Source organism: Ascaphus truei, chromosome 21, assembly GCF_040206685.1.
Source record: "Ascaphus truei isolate aAscTru1 chromosome 21, aAscTru1.hap1, whole genome shotgun sequence".
Classification (NCBI taxonomy): domain Eukaryota; kingdom Metazoa; phylum Chordata; class Amphibia; order Anura; family Ascaphidae; genus Ascaphus; species Ascaphus truei.
The window spans coordinates 15,519,110-15,540,136 of NC_134503.1; the positions used below are offsets into that span (position 1 = coordinate 15,519,110).

The 21,027-nt window shown below is 42.4% G+C and overlaps 2 protein-coding genes across 3 annotated transcripts in view; both read left to right on the top strand.

The window, feature by feature from the left end:
• The window catches only part of LOC142472220 (lipocalin-like), a 39,135-nt gene extending 34,283 nt beyond the window's left edge, over window positions 1-4,852 (top strand). The window contains exons 4-7 of one of the 2 annotated variants that reach the window (XM_075579112.1): window positions 2,415-2,528; window positions 3,077-3,178; window positions 3,727-3,752; window positions 4,724-4,852. In XM_075579112.1, coding sequence (XP_075435227.1) covers window positions 2,415-2,528; window positions 3,077-3,178; window positions 3,727-3,749 — 239 coding nt within the window. In that variant the 3' untranslated portion in view covers window positions 3,750-3,752; window positions 4,724-4,852. The remainder of the gene's footprint in view (window positions 1-2,414; window positions 2,529-3,076; window positions 3,179-3,726; window positions 3,753-4,723) is intronic. The other variant, XM_075579113.1, reaches the window with a different exon arrangement.
• C8G (complement C8 gamma chain) overlaps window positions 1-21,027 on the top strand; it is a 251,962-nt gene that overhangs the window by 59,415 nt on the left and 171,520 nt on the right. The gene's annotated exons all lie outside the window — the stretch shown is intronic.

A 21,027-nucleotide genomic window follows, 5' to 3' on the forward strand; every position in this document is an offset into this window, starting at 1 on the left:
GGTCAATTAACAGCACAGAGTTAAGAGGAAAAAAAAAACTTTTTAAATTCAAACATACTAACTTATATCAATTCTACAAGGCCAGATTCAGTCTTTTACACAGGGTTTCAACATCAGGAACATACTTATATCAATTCTACAAGGCCAGATTCAGTCTTTTACACAGGGTTTCAACATCAGGAACATACCTGTGAAGAGAATGGAATTAGATCCATGTCATATCAGCTGAGGTTATTGGTTATTGGTCTTGCATGAAGAAAGTGAGTATATTAACTATATATATATATATATATATATATATATATATATATATATATATATATATATATATATATATGCATATATATATATATATATATATATATATATATATATATATATATATATATATATATATATATATATATATATATATATTAACTGTAGTCTAACTGTATTTATCACTTAAAAACCTCACTTTAAATGCCTCACTGTCTAATGCCAATTGCAGTTCCATATGCACACAGCCATAGCCTCTCTGACCTTCAACACATACTTCAGTCTGACTTTTTGAGACTCGAAAACTGGATTTCCCAAAACAAACTGTTTTTAAACACTGACAAGACTGTAACAATGGTATTTGGGACCAAGACTAAATTTGTAAAGCTTCCAGTGATTGAGCTCCTGATTAGAACCAACGCTAACACCACCCTAACAACTGTCACTAGTTTTAAATACCTGGGCTTATGGTTTGACTCCCACTTAACATTCGGGATGCACATTGATACCCTGACAACCAAGACCTATGCCAAACTAGGGTTTTTTTACAGGAACAAATCCTCCCTAAGTCTCCTGGTCAGAAAGCGTATTGCACAGCAGATGCTAATGCCAATTATTGACTATGGAGACATAGTATAGGACTCGACTCCTCCAACCCACCTTAGCAAACTTGACACCCTCTACAATTCAATTTGTTGTTTTGTTCTCCAATGCAACTATAACACACATCACTGCGAAATGCTCAAAGAACTAGATTGGTCATCACTAGAGTCTAGGCGCAAAGTTCACCTTTCCTGTCTCACCCTCAAATACTTTCTGGGCAAGCTACCCAGCTACCTGAACAAGCTCCTCACCCCTACCACATGCAGCACCTATCACCTGAGATCAGACTCCAAAAGACTATTCATGGTCCCAAGGCTCAACAAAGTATCCGGACGTTCCTCCTTCTCCTTCAGTGCACCCCAAAACTGGAACAACCTAACAGAGACTCTCACATCCACCACCAGTTTAAGTTCTTTCAAATCTAAGGCTGTCTCACATTTTAACCTGGTCTGTAAGTGTTTCATACGCTCATAATATATATTTTCTTTAACTGTGCACGCAATGTCTTGTATATAATGTATACCCTGTTCATTTATGTAACTGTACTTGTAACCATGTATTATTTGTTTTACTCTGTGCCCAGGACATACTTGAAAACGAGAGGTAACTCTCAATGTATTACTTCCTGGTAAAATATTTTATAAATAAATAAAAATAAATAAATAAACTATATACAAATATATTCGGGGACAGTACAAGGAGCTTTCAAAATAACTATTCATCCCAAGGGCAGTACAAAGCACTCGGGCCATCCCTTAAGGTTGGAGGAAAGGAGATTTCACCAGATACAAAGGAAAGGGTTCTTTACAGTAAGGGCAGTTAAAATGTGGAATTCATTACCCATGGAGACTGTGATGGCAGATACAATAGATTTGTTCTAAAAAAGGTTGGACATCTTTTTAGAAAGGAAAGGTATACAGGGATATACCAAATAAGTAAACATGGGAAGGATGTTGATCCAGTGAATAATCAGATTGCCAATTCTTGGAGTCAGGAAGGAATTTATTTCCCCCTTATGAGATATCATTGGATATCTGGGTTTTTTTGTTTGTCTTCCTCTGGATCAATAAGTATAGATGTAGGATAAAGTATCTGTTGTCTAAATTTAGCATAGGTTGAATTTGATGGACATATATCTTTCTTCAACCTCATCTACTATATAACTATGTAACTACAGTATATAACTATGTAACGTGGCCTCTGAATATTTTGGACAAAGACATTTTTTATAAAATGGCTCTTCCTTGAAAGGTTATAGCCCCCTGTACTAGTCCTATCCAGAAGCAGCATGGAGGACAGTTACATTAGAACAGGCACCTACTTTATCTGACATTTATCAAATGATCATATGATTATTAGATTTGAGGCTAATACTAAATGAGTGAACTAATGGCAGAAGACATTACAATTTAAAAAAACATATTGTTAATACATAAATCCCATCCATAGAAGGGCAAATTGTTGTTTAGTAAAATAGTAAGACCACGTTCCCCTGCTCAGAGGTACTTTTGGTAGATAAGGCAAGCACTTTTTCGTGTGTTCTTCTCTAAAAGACTCGGGTAAGGATTTTGACGTGCGCTTTGTCGAGACCAACTACGAGGAGTATGCCTTGATGTTCATAAGCAATACCAAGGGCACGGACGTCTACAGCACATCGATTCTTTTTGGTAAGTACACGTTCCACTGGGGTTGGGTGAGAAGGCCCATCATCTATGGGCAGTAGGAATCCACAAAGGTATGACTGGGGTGGAAAGTCACACCCAAGGTATAGACTAAAAGGGGTAGCAATGGATAGGACCATATTCCACAAAATAGAGAAGCAAAGCGGGAAACAGAGAGATACCTTCACTGAGAATACAAAGGAGCAGAGGAGGAACGGTTGGGATTTAACAGCGGAAGATGTGAATATATTGGGATGCAATGGGGAGCGGATGCTAAAACAGGAATCTGAGCAGGAAGGAAACAATACACCGGGTGGATATGTGGAACGGAATAAAACATTATGGGAGTATGAATAAGAAATATGAGAGGGCCATTGAATATCTTAGTGGTATACTGGGGGAGCAGGAAAAAAACCTGTGTGTATCAGGTGAAGGTAGAGGTATAATCGGAGGTATTACTGGCACATTAATAGGACTGCGGGTTGTTGAAGATTCCTCAGGTAGGATATGATGGGCAGGAACATTTTGGAAGCAGTTTTGCTTTGTGGTTTCAGGCCGAGGTAAGGAACTGAGGACAGAACTGCTAGACAAATTCCGTAATTTCTCTCTGGAGCAAGGGATTGGCGAGGACAATATTCACATTCTGCCTCAAACTGGTAAGAAAACAACGAGGTATTTCACATGGTACAATGCTAAACAAAGGTGGAAATATACATGTATTAGCCATTGTATTTGCTTTGTATCAAGAACAGCAAAGCCACACATTAAGATCACGGGAGGCCAACATAGTCCTACCAGACTCTGTATTACAATGTATAAGGATGTGCTTATACCCAAAGCGGCCAGGCGCGCGACGTCATGCGCAACCAAAACAATTTCATGTTTTGTACTCAGCGCGCACAAACGAGGCGGCAAAGCGCAGGAATTTACAGCAGATCCAAGCAATTAATTTTCTGGAGTGACGGCCGCAGTTCAGCCAATGAGGGCGAACTGCTCATGTGACGTTATGGGCACTCCTCCTTCTCGCCTCCTGCCTGCAGTGCAGGTTTCAGGCGTGCGCTTCGCCCTAAGGGAGCATACGCGCCCTGCTGGTATTATCGCAGCCTAACAGAGACAGATTTGATAACCCAAATCATGTAGGTTACAAAGTAGTGTGTGTGTGTACACCACTTCTTTAAAATATCCATGTATTTCCTTACCACAGATCAGTGCATGACGGAAGCCTAACAGGTGAGAATTAAAACTGCACATTTGCTGGAGTTATACACAGAAGATTGAAATCACAGGCGGGATCTTCACCAGGCTGACATTTTCAACAGGATTCTTCCCCATATCTTGGCTTTTTCCTGTTGCATTTTCACCAGACCACCCATTATTAGCTTGTATATGTAATTTAGTGTAGGATCATGTTCTGTTTGTCAAAACACAAGTCCCCCCTCCCCCACAATTGATGTAGAAATATAATGCTTTAACAAGCCCCATCACTTCCCTGCAGAAATCTGCCTGTATACTGCACCATCACACTCAGAAGATTTCTGATTATATTTCTTTATTCCCTTGTGGACTGAAGATACATGCATGTGTGTTCTTTCTTCTCCCAGAAATACTTATTTAGAGCTGTAAATGACCTTTAGACGCTCACTGTGCGATTTCACAGGAGATTAAAAAAACAACAAACAAGCCCAAGTGCTGAATATTTCATAAAACATGTTTGCTTTAGAGTTCAGGCCTTATTACTGTAAGATTGGAACCCCTGCACCTATCCCTTAATGCAAGGGTGCTCAACTCCAGTCCTCAAATCCCTCCCCCCCACCCCACCTCACCCCACCCCACCCCACCCCAACAGGTCAAGTTTTAAGGATATCCATGCTTCAGCACAGGTGTCTTAATCAGTCACAGCTTCAGCACTGCTGGCTCAATCAAAGGCTCAGTCAGAGCCTCTGATTGAACCACCTGTGCTGAAGCTGGGATATCCTGAAAACCTGACCTGTTTGGGGGGGGGGGGGGTGGCATAAACACCGGAGTTGAGCCCCCCCAGCCTTAATAAAAGCATAATGTATTGTATGTTTATTTAAGGATATTTGACCATGTGTTTTTTTTCTGTATTACTCACTGTCGAACACGTTAAAATGTTTTTAATATATTCCAATTCAAATGCACGTTACTAATGTGAACTGCTATATGGGTTTTTGTCCTTTCAGAATGCAAGAACAGTACCTAACATTTCCACTAGGTGGCCCTTCATATATTAAAGGGCTTTATTCTCAATCTGAGGAATTGAAAGAGGCCCAGCACGCCTGCGTATTAATAAAATCCTACATTCAAACAAACACTGGTTGTAATTTATTTTATACTAGGTGTAAGTACCTGGTGTTCCTAGGGAATTCTAAGAAACCCCTCAAAATACTGAGATTTATAAATGGATAATTTAATTTTTTAGTTGTTCAAAGCAGCCATCCAAGCTGCTGTTTTTTTAATGTAGAAAATGATGAAAACGTTGTATGGTGCTCTAAAGAATACAGCGAACACTACACATGTCTTGATTGTAGAAAAGTGGATTAACCCAATAAAGGATATAGATATGAAATGTCCAAAAGATGCATGTAAACACTACAATCCCACAATGCACGGTAGTAAGGATGTTTGAGTAGTAAGCATCTATATAAAAGGAACAATCATGATAAATAAAGTCCAGAACTATCCTGGAGAGACTCACATGGGAAGGTGTCCACGATGAAAAGTGGGTCCTCAGGTGTCCAGGTGTCCACAGGTTAACTGTGCCTCCGCCTGTTGAAGAGCAAATGTAGCAAAGGAGGGGAGAAAACGGAGCACTAGATCCACGAGGCTATGCCAAAAAATGCAAGGATGCGTTCCCACAGTGCAGGCTTATTTAATGGTCAGATACAAAAAAGATACACACCAACGCGTTTCGGACTACAACAAGTCCTTTCTCAAGGTGAATAAAATACTTACCCCCCTGGAGTGTTATTTATATGAATTACCTGCACCTCTGTGCCAATCGCGGCACTTCCGCATTTATCACGTGATCGGAGCGTCAAGCGTCATTGCGTGGTGGTGCGTCATCTCACGCATGGGGTATCCCGCCTGGACATACACAGGACCTAGTCAGGGAACGAGTGAAGCATGAAGGCGTGTCCACAAGTGCCCTGAACTGTGTCACATGCCCTGCCCAATGCGAGAGTCCCAACGCGTGAATGGGTGTGACGTCATCACGTCACGCTAGATGAGGGATGATTGGGAGGTGTAATTGAAAAAAACTTAGAAAAAACTTTATTAGATACACACACTCCAAAGGGGGAACATCAAGGTAAACTTAATGAAAAATTAAAAAGACATGACAAGTGTTATAAAAAGACAAACATTTAAAAAAACAATAACTGTTTAACATTAATTAAATGAACAACCTTTGATATTGGGTATTGTTATCAAAATATCGTGGTAACGATGGGTGTGCATGGGGTTGAGTGATTACACTTAGTATATATATTAGTAAATGGCAAGAAAACATACAAAATATATTCACTAATTTAGGTTTGCTTTTAAAACAACCCCAATGCCCCTGAGGAAACTGACATAGGACTGAATGAGTGACAAATTGTTAATGAGAATTGTACAATCCTGATCTTAATTCGAATAGGGTTAGGTACATATTGTGCATTAAGTAATAAGATCTAATATAAAACTAGTTGGACATCAATACTTTACAAATTGATTTTGGTCACTCTGTAGGAGGGACAATCTGTGAGGTAGTATTTGAAATATGTAATAATTATCAGGGTTGTGCAATGTCTCTATTATATGACACAAATATATTGCATAACGGAAAATTAACATTTTTATATTTTATGCACAGTCCCTGAAAATCAATTCCATAATGTTTCAACATTATTCTCGGACAATTATATCTGAGCAACAACACTCGAAGGAGCATACATATTAAGTATTAGAACAGGTTTTATGTGTCGAACAAGAGAGATCCTATATCCCAATCGGAATTTAAACCGTGAGGGATCCGTGTCTGTAAGGTGAAAATCCAATATAGTTCTCTCTTGTTCAGAACATTCAACCTATTGCCCCCTCTCGTGGGGAATGGTACATGTTCTATACCTTGGCAGGTTAGATTGTTAACATTGCCCAAGCTACAATGTGTGAAATGATTGGACACTGGGTGACTGGTATCTTTTTTTGCAATAAGGCGCAGATGTTCTAATATACGAACTTTGAGACATCTTATAGTGCGGCCGACATACTGCTTGCCACAGCCACATTTGAGCAGGTACACCACGTGTGTGGTGTCACAATTAATGAAATGTTTCAACCGAAATTTGTTTTTAGTTTTAAATGAAATGAATTCAGTAGTTTGATTCATAAATTTACAAATTTTACATTTTGAACACCTATGGTTACCCAGGGGTAACCTTTTGACAGGTACTGACTCCGAAGAGAACATGCTTGCAGAGACATAGTTAGCTATTGTTTTTGCCCTCCGAAACACGAATCTAGGACCCTCCTCATAAATAGAATGTAGTATTGGATCTGCTGCCAACACTGCCCAATGTTTTTTGACTATGTGTTTGATAGTCATTGCTTGATTACTGTGTTGAACAATAAAGTATGGTGATTGGGAATGTTTCATTTTTCTATTCTTACTCCTGTCCAGGAGATCCTCTCTACTCATCAAATTAACTTCTTCAAATGCTTTATTAAGATCTTTCTTATTGTATCCCCTAGCTTCAAAACGCCTCATCAGGTCAAGGGATTGTATGAGAAAATCTTCATTTTTTGTACAGATTCTTTTTAATCGTATTAGTTGGCCTTTTGGAATGCCCCTAATGAGTGATTTAGGATGGCAGCTGTCAGATTTATAAATGGATAATTTAATTTTTTAGTTGTTCAAAGCAGCCATCCAAGCTGCTGTTTTTTTAATGTAGCCAGGTCCCCTCTGGCTCCCCAGACATTCGGTTCTCTCTCTTACCTGCGACAGCTTGATGGAGGTTGAAGGGGTGATCGCGTCACCTGGGGCTCCCGGCGACATCAGCTACAGGGCGCCGCCATCTTGTGTGCGTTCGCACATGCGCGGAAGCTCGCGGACGCGCAGTATAGTCCCAGATGCGATACGGCAGCCATTACAGGGAGTGAGAAGAGACACTCCATAGTCAGGGACATCCCCCAGTTCGCACATGCGCAGTTAGCAGCAGTGGCGGCCATTACATAGCGCGCACGAGGCCCCAATGTTAAAGAAAGACACCACGGACTATAATTCCCAGCAGCCTCTGGGGACTGCACTTTCACCCTGGTCACAGGCAGCCAGACAGCCAATAAGGCTGACAGATTCTCATGCTGCAAAGTTGCAACAATGTTGTGTGAAGACAGGGATTGTCAGTTAAGAGCTGGGGCACAGAGAGGGGAGGGTGTGTTTGTGCAGGGAGGAAAGTAGCCTCCTGCACTAGGCCAGAAGTCTCCCCTTAGGCTTCAGCTAGGCCCTATTCACCTCAGCTTGTGGTTACTACAGGGACTCCCCTTAGACTAGGGACAGGGTCCTGTAGAACCTAGACAAGTGAGGGCCCAGCCAGGAAATGTGACTATCCTGGCAATTGCTGTGAAGGTATAACATCCTCTGGGTTAGCAAGGATAAGAGACATTATAAAGGTGGATCACTCCATGCGGGAGCCACCCACCGTTGAGGCGAAGGCATCTTGGATCATCTCCTGGAGCAAGGGATTCCAAGCAAAGGTCATCTGCGCACCCGGTAGCAGGAGCACCGGGCAGGTATTATCCCAGTCACCACCTATACTCTTCATCTTAGTTGGCAGCGCTGTCCCACACGTGGGTGGGGTTGTGGGACTCTTGGGACTTTGGGTACAAGGACTTTGGGAATACTGTGTGGGGTTAAGGCCCTGCGAGGTTTGTGGATAGTTGTGTTTAGTAGTGTTATAGGGTGACACTGAAGTTATGTACTGTTGATGTCATATTGTTGATGCATGTGTATTGTGGTTTATCTGCCCATATAGTAAACCTGTGTTATATATACCTTGGTGTATGTGGTTCATAAATGTGGGTCCTGTGTTGGGGGCATTCTACACTCCTAGAATCCTGCACAGGTGGAGGCGCTGTAATTAGAAGATCGTTCCAGAGGTTTCACCCCAGGCTCTCACTAGCGGAGCCTGACAGATATACTGCACCACACCTGGTTACATATAGGTTCCCCTTACATACGCCATATATGCGATTGGGTGGCGGAATACCCGTTGCATTTGGAGGCGCTGCTGAGAGCAGACCTGGGGTGCCCTATTCTATTTTTGTGTTAAATTGTCCACCATGTTTGTGCTCTCAAGGCAGGAGGTCCACACATGGGCCTTGAAGCTTAGCACGACTCCCAACCACCTGGTTGCCGTGGGGGGAGTTCCTGCTTGCGTGTCTTTGCTGGATGTCCAGGCGCATGTTTGGAAACTCCCCAGGCTAGCTCGTACGTGGGTCAGAGGGCTAAGGTGGGTCAGAGGGCTCCCCTTGCAATGGAGTACTATACTGATGAATGTAGGCCATGCCATAAGCGAGGAAGATGGCCCCCAATTTCTGAACCTGCCCGGGGGTCCGACCGATGGGAGCCCCTTTATTTACCCCGATTTGGCAGTTCCTGCATGCACCGAGAGCCCTAGTGTAGTTAACAGGACTGTGATCAAAATCGAGGCTCCTGCAGCAAGGGATGCTAACAGTGAGTCCCACCTAAAATGTCAGCTCCCGCCAAATCAAAATGGCACATGTGCTGCTGACTGCCAGGCTGCACCAAAATGTTTTGCAACAATCTGTCCAGGACTGGCGGGAAAACCAGAGCTCCGCCCCCGCAATGTGAGTGGCTCAGTGCAGAGCCAGAAACACTCCTTGAAAGAGTGTGCCGCCCCTCCTTTAAATTCCACCAGGGGGAGTGAGCACATTGAACAGCAATCAGCAATTTCTGTTCCCCATAAGGAAAAGTACAGGATGCAGAGAAACACACCCTCAGCTGTATGGAGTATGGCACAGAAAAGGAGGGAGCTTATCTTTTCTTTTGTGCCCATGTTTGCAAAAGGACTTAAATTTGTCTGGTGGCATGGACTTTAACCCCTGTGGGCCACCAATAGACTATCAGGTGGCAAAGGTGGCCAAAGAGGTGTGCGTACAATGTGTTTGTACCCAGTGCGACTTCCCAGGTGGAAAATTGACCCGGGGACCCAAATGTGCCTGCTGCGGGGCACAGTTCCTGAAGCCCGTGCTGCTGTGTGCTACGGAACCTGCCGAGAAAGATGCGGCTAACCAACCTACCTCAACTGTGGAGGGCACTTGCGCCCTAACCGCGGATCCAGATTCGGTTCCCATGCCGGAACCACAGACGGAACCACAGATGACGGAATCAACGAAGGGTAAGGTGACTGCCCAGGGAGAATGGGGATCGCTACCACTGGTACCGCCGGAGCAGGATCGCTTCATGCCGATTGCCGCCAGTAAGTGCGAGGCGCCCCGACGCTGTTCCTCTGCGGAGGTGTCCCAACCCCCATCCTGGTCTACTGATGACAGCAGCCAACCAGCCATGGTGATGCGCCAGCCGGCGGACCACCCAAGTGAAGCTGAAGCATCTGCTGCGGACCCTGCTGTGGGCCCACTGCACATCGACATCCCTCGGCAGCAAGTGCTGGTGAGGCCGGAGACGCGGAAGAGTCCCACGGCCGTGGCGACTCCCAGTGTGTCGGAGGGACATCCGGAGATGGGACCGGAGGAAGAAGAACCCATCGCAAGCCAGCGGAGTGGTGAGGGACCTCCTTATTACCCACAAGCTCAGATGGAGGTAGCCGTGGAAAAGGCCCCAACTAAAGCTCATGCTGAGCAGCAGAACGTCGCTGGACATCCGTGTGACACCATGACTGAACTGAGTGTGAGCCCGTGCGCTCCAACTTAAATGGTCTCAGGACTGGGATCCAACGCTCCCGAGTTTCCAGAAAGTGAGTGGACTGCCCCAGATGTGCCGGGGACAGGTTCTAAGACAGCCGAGGTGGTAACTGTCAGCGCCCCCGAAGACCTGTTGGCCACCGTGAATCACAGCAGTGGTAAGGTATCAACCTTTTACCCCCTGTAGAATGTGACAGGGACTTTAAGTACAGAGACCTTGCTAAGCCCTCACTCTCCAGTGGAAGACTCCCAAGTGCTCAGGGGGAATGACTATGTTGTGAATACCCCATTGACATTTGTCTCCTTTAAGCACAAAAAGGAGCGCTCCATTCACCATGTGGTGGACCGAAGAAAGAGTCAAGACCTCCTGGCCTACCGCATCCATACAGGGGATGGCCGGGTAAAGGTCTGGCCAAGAGACACTGTGCTATTCCTTCCACCAGAGGGAGAAAATAGTATGGAACCAGTGACTGTAGCTCCCGATCATGACTTCCAAGAAATTACCCAGACGGAGGCTCACAAAAGTAAAAATTAGGTACCCCCACATTATCAGTTAGGGGCACCCCACACTAGGTCTCGGCAAACAGCTAACACTCAGCTGGCCTCGGGTATCATTGATGTTAGAGTACATATGTTAAGTTATACCTATTATGCACTGCATTTTGATTGTGTAACCTTATGTTGTGATGTCTTCCAAGCGGGGACGTTGGTATTTCCACCAGGGGGAGAATATAGCCAGGTCCCCTCTGGCTCCCCAGACATTCGGTTCTCTCTCTCTTACCTGCGACAACGTGAGGGCAGTTGCAGGGGTGATCGCGTCACCGGGGGCTCCCGGCACATCAGCTACAGGGCGCCACCATCTTGTGTGCATTCGCACATGCGCGGAATCTCGCGCACGCGCACGCGCAGTATAGCCCCAGATGCCATACGGCAACCATTACAGGGAGTGAGAAGAGGCACTCCATAGTCAGGGACATCCCCCAGTTCGCACATGCGCAGTTAGCAGCAGTGGCGGCGATTACACAGCGCGCACGAGGCCCCAATGTTAAAGAGAGCCACCAAGGACTACAATTCTCAGCAGCCTTTGTGGACTGCACTTTCACCCTGGTCACAGGCAGCCAGACAGCCAATAAGGCTGACAGATTCTCATGCTGCAAAGTTGCAACAATGTTGTGTGAAGACAGGGATTGTCAGTTAGGAGCTGGGACACAGAGAGGGGAGGGTGTGTTTGTGCAGGGAGGAAAGTAGCCTCCTGCACTAGGCCAGAAGTCTCCCCTTAGGCCCCAGCTAGGCCCTACTCACCTCAGCTTGTGGTTACTACAGGGACTCCCCTTAGACTAGGGACAGGGTCCTGTAGAACCGTGACTATCCTGGCAATTGCTGTGAAGGTATAACATCCTCTGCGTTAGCAAGGATAAGAGACATTATAAAGGTGGATCACTCCATGCGGGAGCCACCCACCGTTGAGGTGGAGACATCTTGGATCATCTCCTGGAGCAAGGGATTCCAAGCAAAGGTCATCTGCGCACCCGGTAGCAGGAGCACCGGGCAGGTATTATCCAAATCACCAAGTGCACCACCTATACACTTCATCTTAGTGGGCAGCGCTATCCCACACGTGGGTGGGGTTGTGGGACTCTTGGGACTTTGGGTACAAGGACTTTGGGAATACTGTGTGGGGTTAAGGCCCTGCGAGGAGTGTGGATAGTTGTGTTTAGTAGTGTTACAGGGTGACACTGAAGTTATGTACTGTTGATATCATATTGTTGATGCATGTGTATTGTGGTTTATCTGCCCATATAGTAAACCTGTGTTATATATACCTTGGTGTATGTGGTTCATAAATGTGGGTCCTGTGTTGGGGGCATTCTACACTCCTAGAATCCTGCACAGGTGGAGGCGCTGTAATTAGAAGATCGTTCCAGAGGATTCACCCCAGGCTCTCACTAGCGGAGGCTCAGACCTCCTGTGAGCCTGACAGGTATACTGCACCACACCTGGTAACATATAGGTTTCCCTTACATACGCCATATATACGATTGGGTGGGGGAATACCCGTTACATTAACATTTACTTTTTCCCCCCTTTAGTATGTGCATCAATACAATCCACACAATGATAAGCAACAATGATTAGTAATTAGCTTAGTTGCCGATCGATCTGTTCTCCTGTGATCGATCGTGAAGATTCGTAACAGGGGTTCACTAAATGGCTTTTAGTGCAGCACAAGAGGACTATAATGAACACGGGAAAGAAAGAAAGCTCCCTAATAGCCGTACTGAAGAAAACAACTATGCCTGTATTAAAAATGACTATTTATTAATAAATTCATTAAAATATATTTATTGCAGCAATTCTAACGTGAACCAAAATGATTAAAATCAATTAAAAAATGGAGGAGGTGTCTGTGTGCTCTAATTCAAACCGACAGTGTAAATTAGGAATAACTATTAATTATTATGTTCTCCCACTGTTATATAATTATACTAACAGTGGTAGTTATTCCAATACAGTTCTAGGTCATTTGAAGACTACTCCTAGATATGTGAGAAATGGAGAGTATTACCAGCTCTGTATGTGCTCAAACACTAATAGTGTGTGGAGTGTTCAATTGAGCCAGCTATATACAGATATATGCATGTATAAACACACAGTTTTACCAGACCATTAGGTTCAAAAGTTAATGAGCCTATAGGTCTGTCTTGGTGACCAAATTAGCAAGTAATGACCAAATGCTTAAATAGATGTACAGCTATCTCAAGATCACAAAGTATGTGTCTTGTACTCGAATTCATACCATACAAGAAGTAGTCAGAGTGTTGTGCTTCCCATATTGAAGGCTCCGAAACACTCTAACTGAGAAAAGGCACCAGACCTCTCCGATTTAGCCTGCGCACTGGGTGGTAGCGCTTAGCCTGCCCAACATATGTTTCACCGTTGTGGCTTCATTGGTGGACCAGCTCAAAAAGACCGGCTCAAAAAGGGGTGTGCCAAAGCCTGTTTCAGAAGAGGAAGGGGATTTGACTTGGTAAATGGTTGCCATAGAAACAAAAAATGCAAACCAGGGGGTGCGCTGCATTTTCTGGGGAGAAAATACTGTCCAAATACTGGACAGTCCGGGTCAATACTGGACACCTGGCAATCCGATTTTTTACCTAGTGCTAACATGCATGGAATATACCTGCTATAACGACCTATAAACACCTACTAACATGCACATCAAAATCCTCTTTGGCAATACCTGTACATACTATGGGGTCTGTGTGTCAAAGCACAAATAGAAGCGCTAAGTCTTTATTGAAATGGAAATCTCTCAAACTCACGTCAGCCAATCAGAGCTGAATGCTGGTTTGCGACATGCCGGTTTTCAGACACACTGCCCCAATCGTTTTGCTAAATATATTATTTACATTTATTAATATATAGATGGTATAAGTATGTATGGTGGTTCTCCACATAATTATGACAAAGTGAGAATATGACGTAAGGGGGGGGGGGTCTGACATAACAGCACTGGGATCTAAGCAACCATTTTAAGTCAGCATCCATTTTTGGTATTGTCTGTATGAAAGTTGGTATGGAAGTTAGTTTAAAAAACATTTTTTTCTGCTGAAGTTCCAATTGATATTGAGCGGTTCACTTAAGCCACAAGACCTTGAGCAGAAGAGGAAAGTGCCAATGTTATGAAAATATGAGACAGATAGGCACTTTCTTGCATTCCGAGGGGGGGTGAAGTTCTGTATGTAGAGTAAAAGTCACCGGCTTGTATAAGGAATATTAGCTGATTCATTTAATTTCATTTAGGCCTCCCATAATAATGCTTTAACTCAATGTGTTCATGTTCATATTTTGTTTACGTAGTGACGACACGCAACTTTGTATAGGGGGCGTGGGTTTAGTATTTTGTGCATAAATAAGGCCTGTATGCCACCATGTCGTTGGGAGAGTTTTATTTTTAAACTCTCCTCTGCATGTGCACCGCACAAAGCAATAAACTTATCTGTCATTCTGCAAAATATATCCTCAGACTTGTGTTTTTTATTCACAACTTTCTCAGATGGCGCACCGAATAGAAACCCAGAAATACCGGACACTGAGCACCTGAAAAAAACACTCCTCGGTCACTCAAATCCTAGCGCTCGTAAGAATCAAGGTAAAAGGCACCTGAGTTTAAAAAGTTGTTTTGAGTGGTGTGTAGAGATATGTGTTTTGAAGGGTGTCTCAATCTGTGTTGACAGGTGTACCTAGCAGTTTCAAATAAGTTTATTTGTCTAACAAACCAAAAGATAGTACCAGCACTCTCTGTCTCACAGCTACAGATATAAGCAAATACCAGTGTAGGGAATATGAATAATTTAATGACACTAATAATAAACTGAAAATATAGCAACAATAGCCAATACGCCAATGCAAGAATAAATATCACCATAGAGAAAATCAAGAATATTGTAAAAGACACAGAACATATGCAGATATCAGATGTCAATCAGTGAACAAGTATAAGCAAACCCTCTTCCTGGTGCCCTGTCGAGTGCTTGGGGGCCATAGAGAAAATCAAGAATATTGTAAAAGACACAGAACATATGCAGATATCAGATGTCAATCAGTGAACAAGTATAAGCAAACCCTCTTCCTGGTGCCCTGTCGAGTGCTTGGGGGCCATAGAGAAAATCAAGAATATTGTAAAAGACACAGAACATATGCAGATATCAGATGTCAATCAGTGAACAAGTATAAGCAAACCCTCTTCCTGGTGCCCTGTCGAGTGCTTGGGGGCCCCCAAGCACTTGACAGGGCACCAGGAAGAGGGTTTGCTTATACTTCTTCACTGATTGACATCTGATATCTGCATATGCTCTGTGTCTTTTACAATATTCTTGATTTTCTCTATGGTGATATTTATTCTTGCATTGGCGTATTGGCTATTGTTGCTATATTTTCAGTTTATTATTAGTGTCATTAAATTATCCATATTCCCTATACTGGTATTTGCGTATATCTGTAGCTGTGAGACAGAGAGTGCTGGTACTATCTTTTGGTTTGTTAGTACTTCTGAAGGGAATTAGGGTCCCTTCCTGTTCCGTGCACCCTGCAACCTTGCTGAGTCATTGTGTCAGAGTGCTGTCTATCACCCCCCCTTTCTACCAAGTTTATTTGTCTGTTCCTGTATCCATTTTAAAGTGATATAGATGTTAAGTTTTATTGGAATTAAGGTGAGAGTCCCGTTAAAAGTTTTGGTGTTTTGGTGATGAAGGTGAGTGTTTGTATGCTTAAGGGATTGTTTTTCAGACTGTCCTGGCTTGTGATAAATATTTTTGTTGTCTGAGCAGGAAGGGTCCCTGTTTGTACATTTGCTCTGTCTTGTCATTAACATACCAAGTGAGTTTATTTATGGATATCTGTTTAGAAGGTCTTATCTGTATCCATGTTATAAAAATATAAGGTTTATCAGGACTGGGTTGGACCCGCTGAAGTAATTCAAGTGTTTTCTTGGGTATAGTTATGGTGGAAAAAAAAAATCAGAACAATAACATGCCAAAAGAGTTGTACGCAATCAGCTTGCGCTGATTATTGTATCAGGTGTATGGTACAGGTCAATTAAATGTGATTACTGTAACAGGAGAATAATGAGAAACCAAAGTTCTCAAAATTTGCCGTTAGAGGTTGTGTGTCTGCAGACAAAAATAATAAAGAATGGATACAGAGTACAAGAAGAGACAATATAAATATGTTTTGTTGGCCAATGAAAATACACATGCAAGTCCCAAGGAAAAAAGTTTGTTTGCAATAAATTACTATGGAAGGAAGCGTGAACCTATGAGCAGCCGCACTGGTTTTCTTATTCGTAAGAATGCGATGCAAGGGCTCATAGTGGAACCTTCTAACTTTCAGTAATCCCTGTGTGTCTGTGGTAGTATAAATCTTTGGATTTTATGAGGTTTTTGTGGCTAAAGTTAGGCATGGCATGCCCGGCTGACCTGATGCCGCAGAAATCAGTTGTGAACTTATCAGCTTTTCCTTCCATTTCCCCACATGCAATAAGTGGTTATAAATCATTTCCTGATATAAACTCAAGTTTCGGTGCCGGCAAGTAAAATTGTTGCGCCCTTAATGGAGAGTGGCTAGATGGATTTGATACCCTAATGAATTTTTCCTGAATGATTACCTGTGTGAAAGATAAACCATGCTAAGTATCACCTTGCACGTACGTACGAAAACATGAATATTATTTGCTCACAATGAAATCAAATGTCTGCCAGAAAGAGAATCAGAAACGCAGCAGCACAGAGCGTGCCCCCACCTTTTTCTCCAGCGCGAGGAATGTGCTAAGATACGAACTTTAACTCAAAAGCTCCGGAGCATCAGAGTAGTTTTAAATTCAGGTTATTTATGAGAGTAAAGAAAGAGAAGGGAACTTTTATAGTTGCAGGGTAAAATTGTTGGGTAATAGGGGAGAAATTTCTTTCTTTTATTTGTTCGTTATTTTTGTGATGTTGTTTGGCTGTGTATGAGAGACGTTTTTTGTATTGTGTGTGTTCTGTATTGTGTGTAACCAGTAAAAACACATTTCAATTTTATTTCTATGGGATTAGGATATGTTTGGGAATATTTTGTGTTTAAAAATGCGGGTAAAAGCTCATAAGCATTGTTTGAAGGATATATTGTATTGTATGTTTTTATGTATATAACGCCATTAATATGCACAGCGCTTCACAGGAGTGGTGCACGTCGTAATCATATAGGTAGCAAATGGTAAAGGTAAGAGGTCATGAAATAAGTGATCCAGACATAAAAGTAACATTAAGGAAGAGAAGTCCCTGCTCTGAGGAGCTTACAATCTAATTGGTAGGTAGGGAAAATGTACAGAGATAGTAGGATTTGATTAGAGGCCAGGAGAGGAATTTCAGGAGGGGAAACGCAGAATCAGAGTTTAAAGAGTAGAGTGATTCTGGCAGCAGCGTTTGGGATAGATAGTAGGGAAGACAGGTGAAAGTCAGGAAGGCGGGATAGCAGGGGATTACAGTAATCAAGATGGGAGAGAATGAGGGTCTGTATCAGAGTTTTTAACAGTTGAGCAACAGAGGAACAGGTGTATCTTTGTGATATTGTGGAGAAAAAAAAGTGACAGTTATAGAAATGTTTTGAATGAAAGAGGAGAATATGAGAGAGGAGTTGGGAGTGATCCCTAAGCAGCGTGCTTGGGCTACTGGATGGAAGATTCAAGAGTAATGTGGAAGGAGATAGTAGGGTAAGGTTTGGGAGGAAGTATGAGGAACTCTGTTTTTGCCATGTTAAGTGTAAGGCAAAAGAGGGCCTTCCAGGATGAGATAACAGAAGGACATTCAGAAACTTAGGTTTGTATGGCAGGTGTAAGGTCAGGGGTTGAAAAGTAAATGAGGGTGTCGTCAGCATAGTGGTGATATTTAAATCCAAGAGATGTTATTAGGTCACCTAGAGAGAGTGTGTACAGAGAAAAGAGAAGAGTGTGGTCCACAGAGTCAATTGCTGCAGAGAGTAATATGAGCAGAGTGTAATGACCTCTGTCTTGGGCAGCATATAGGTCATCAGTTATTTTAGTGAGAATTGTCTCCGTGGAGGGAGCAGTGCAGAAGTCAGATTGTAGAAGGTTAGGAAGAGAATGGGTGTTGAGAAATTGGAGCAAGCAAGAGAATACAAGACAAGTTCAATAGTTAGAAAGACAGGTAGGGTCAAGCTTGCTATTTTTGAGTCATGGTATAACTATTACATGTTTTATGGAGAATGGAAATGTAGCAGATTAGAGGGAGAAGAGGAGATCAACAGTTATGGTGACACTCTCTTTTGAAACAGTGGAAAAAGAGTCAAGGAAAGCAGGAAGAGAGTAGGAAGCAAAGTAGGATAGGAGGAAACAGAGGGAATGTTCTGGTGCATGGATTCAACCTCTTTCTTAAAATAGTCAGCAAAAGTCCTGAGGTGAGATGAAGGAAGAGTTTGTGTGGGTTAGACTTGTGAGTGTTGATTAATGGAGAGAAATAGGTTTGTGTAGCTTGAGAAAGGACAGAATTGCAACAGGATAGCATACATTTGTAGTGAATGAAGTCAGTGAAACTATGACAGTTCAAAACAGAAGGCATTAAAAAGAACTGAGTGTAGGGAAATAGCATGAGCGTGTGGAGTTATTTCTGTGTTAAGAAGTTATATAAACCTCAGCTATATAAAAGCCTGTGGGTTAATTTTTGAGAGGCCATAAAAATGTAGTTCTTAGGGCTCTGGATAAAGCTCCATGTATTTAAACTTTAAGCGAAAGTTTCAATCTAATAATTATTTTCAGGAAGAAGCCGTGGTGTGCCGTTATCTTATCTGTTCAGGGTCAATTGGCGAAACGCCCAGAAACAAAGTGGCTCTTTGCCTGGAAACAAGCTTTGAAAATCATTTGTCTTTAGTCAGATGAATATGCAGAGTGTCTTTAGAATTATAAAGCTGACCTTGTGCTCAGCACTGTGCAAAGAGATTATATAAAGCAAGACATTAGTGTGAAGTCTTATACAAAATCATTTGTCTATTAACTGAATATGTGATGTATGTTATAACTTTTAACCATTTATTTTTTCCAGTGGTTATTGTCAAAATTGCTGTGTAAGCAGTGGTTATTGTCAAAATTGCTGTGTAATCTAGAATGGGTTTACCAGGAAGGGGTGAATTTGGGAGTCACCTCTCATTTGTGGTGTGTCTTGTGCATAGGGTTAAATACAGGGGATACATAGTTGCAAAAGCAGTTACATAAGTGAATAAGGTATGCATTATATACAAGGCATTTCAATTTTTTAGCAGAATAGTTACAGTGGAGTGTTTGGGTAAAAGCCAGATAGGGATTGGCTAGGGAAATTTGTATGGGTAAAATAATTGCTTAATTGGGAGGGAATATTTTTTCCATGACAGTGGATAGTATTGGGAGAAGAGAGATTGGCCTGTAGTTTGAGACAGTGTTTTTTGTCCCCACTTTTGAAGCTTGGGACAAACTCTGGCAGTTTCCCAGGTCTTAGGGATATGGCCTGCAGACAGGATTGAATTAATTATGGAAGCAAGTGGTTTGGCAAGGGATGAGGCCCCAAAGTTTCAGGAACTTAGATTGTATCAAAGTCAGGTTCACATTGGCTACTTAGTTTTAATTTGAGGAACATTAATAGGGAATACCTCTGTCTATATGTGGATGCTAAGACAGGAGTAAACTCATTGATACAAGAATTTATTCATAGGTATAAATTATCTCCCTGTGAGACACTTATGGGAGGACTTGTGACTATCAGCAGTCCAAAGGAACGAATTAAGGACCATGTTATTGGTAATAAAACAATAAGTTGTATACAACTAATACATTTTTTGAGTCTCTCTAGGCAAAGTTGAAAGTGCACCTACTCGAGATGGGGTTAATAGTCACATATTTCCTGCGCAAGCATGCTCTTCATCCCAGGTGAAAAGTAACCATCAATGCAGCAATTAAAGTGGCAGAGTTCTTTTTCTGGACCCAAAGCACGTAAAGCTCATTCCAGCTCCACCAAACGTTCCAGCGCCACCAAAGACCAAAGTCACCTAAAGCACAGCCACAGCAAGTTAACGTCTTGCCGAGTCAAAACTCTAACCGTTAACCAACAAGGAAAATAAGACACCAGGCTAAGGCCTGGGTTTATCAGAGCATTTCATTTTTTCAAAGACTCAATATTTTTATTTTTTAGAGTGTGTGAAGTTAGAAATTTAAGGTGTATGTACAATTGAGCCTTGATGGGTGGATTGGTTTCCTGGAAGCGTGGCTTGTGAAAGCTCTTGTATGTGTTTTGGCAGTACTCGTCACTCTCTATGTATGTGTCATATGCAGCAAAACTTTGATCCAGAAGTGTGTTGCACCTCCACCGAAAGGAGGGGGTCACCCAGGGGTGTGTGTCAGCCACAAGGAAAGGATCATAAGTCAGCCATGTTGACCATCGCAGACATTGTCTGTTCTGATATTGTGAGTGAATGATGTATATAATGCGTGCAGGGGTGAGGATCATGCATTTCGCTTCCACAGATACCAAACCCCCTCAATTCTCAGTAATAGAATGTTGTGATGATTCTGAAAATATATGATGATAGAGATAGATGCAATTTCTTTTATCTAGCAACTGCATATCCAAAGAAAGGTTGCTTGCATAAAATAAGGTTTTTAGTATTATGTGTATAATTTCTGTATTTTTCCAATTTTTTAAGGGAACCTCTTTAAAGGGTGTATCACACACTAGGAACAAGAATCAATTTATGGGTCAAGTGTCTCCACCAATCAATAAAACCTGTGTAAAAATGTATGTTCAGTCAGATAACAATTTACAGGAAGGATGTAGCTCTAATTTTGCAATTTTTAATTTCATCATTAAACCAAGAACAGGTTCAGATTAGGCTTATGGCCTTACAAAACAGAATTGCTTTAGACTATGTTTTAGCTTCAAAAGGAGGGGTAATGTATGTGTCCTAATTGAGGAACAATGTTGTGTTTTTATTCCAGATCAGAGTAGCAAAGTGCAGCATGAACTAGATAAAATAGAAGGGATTC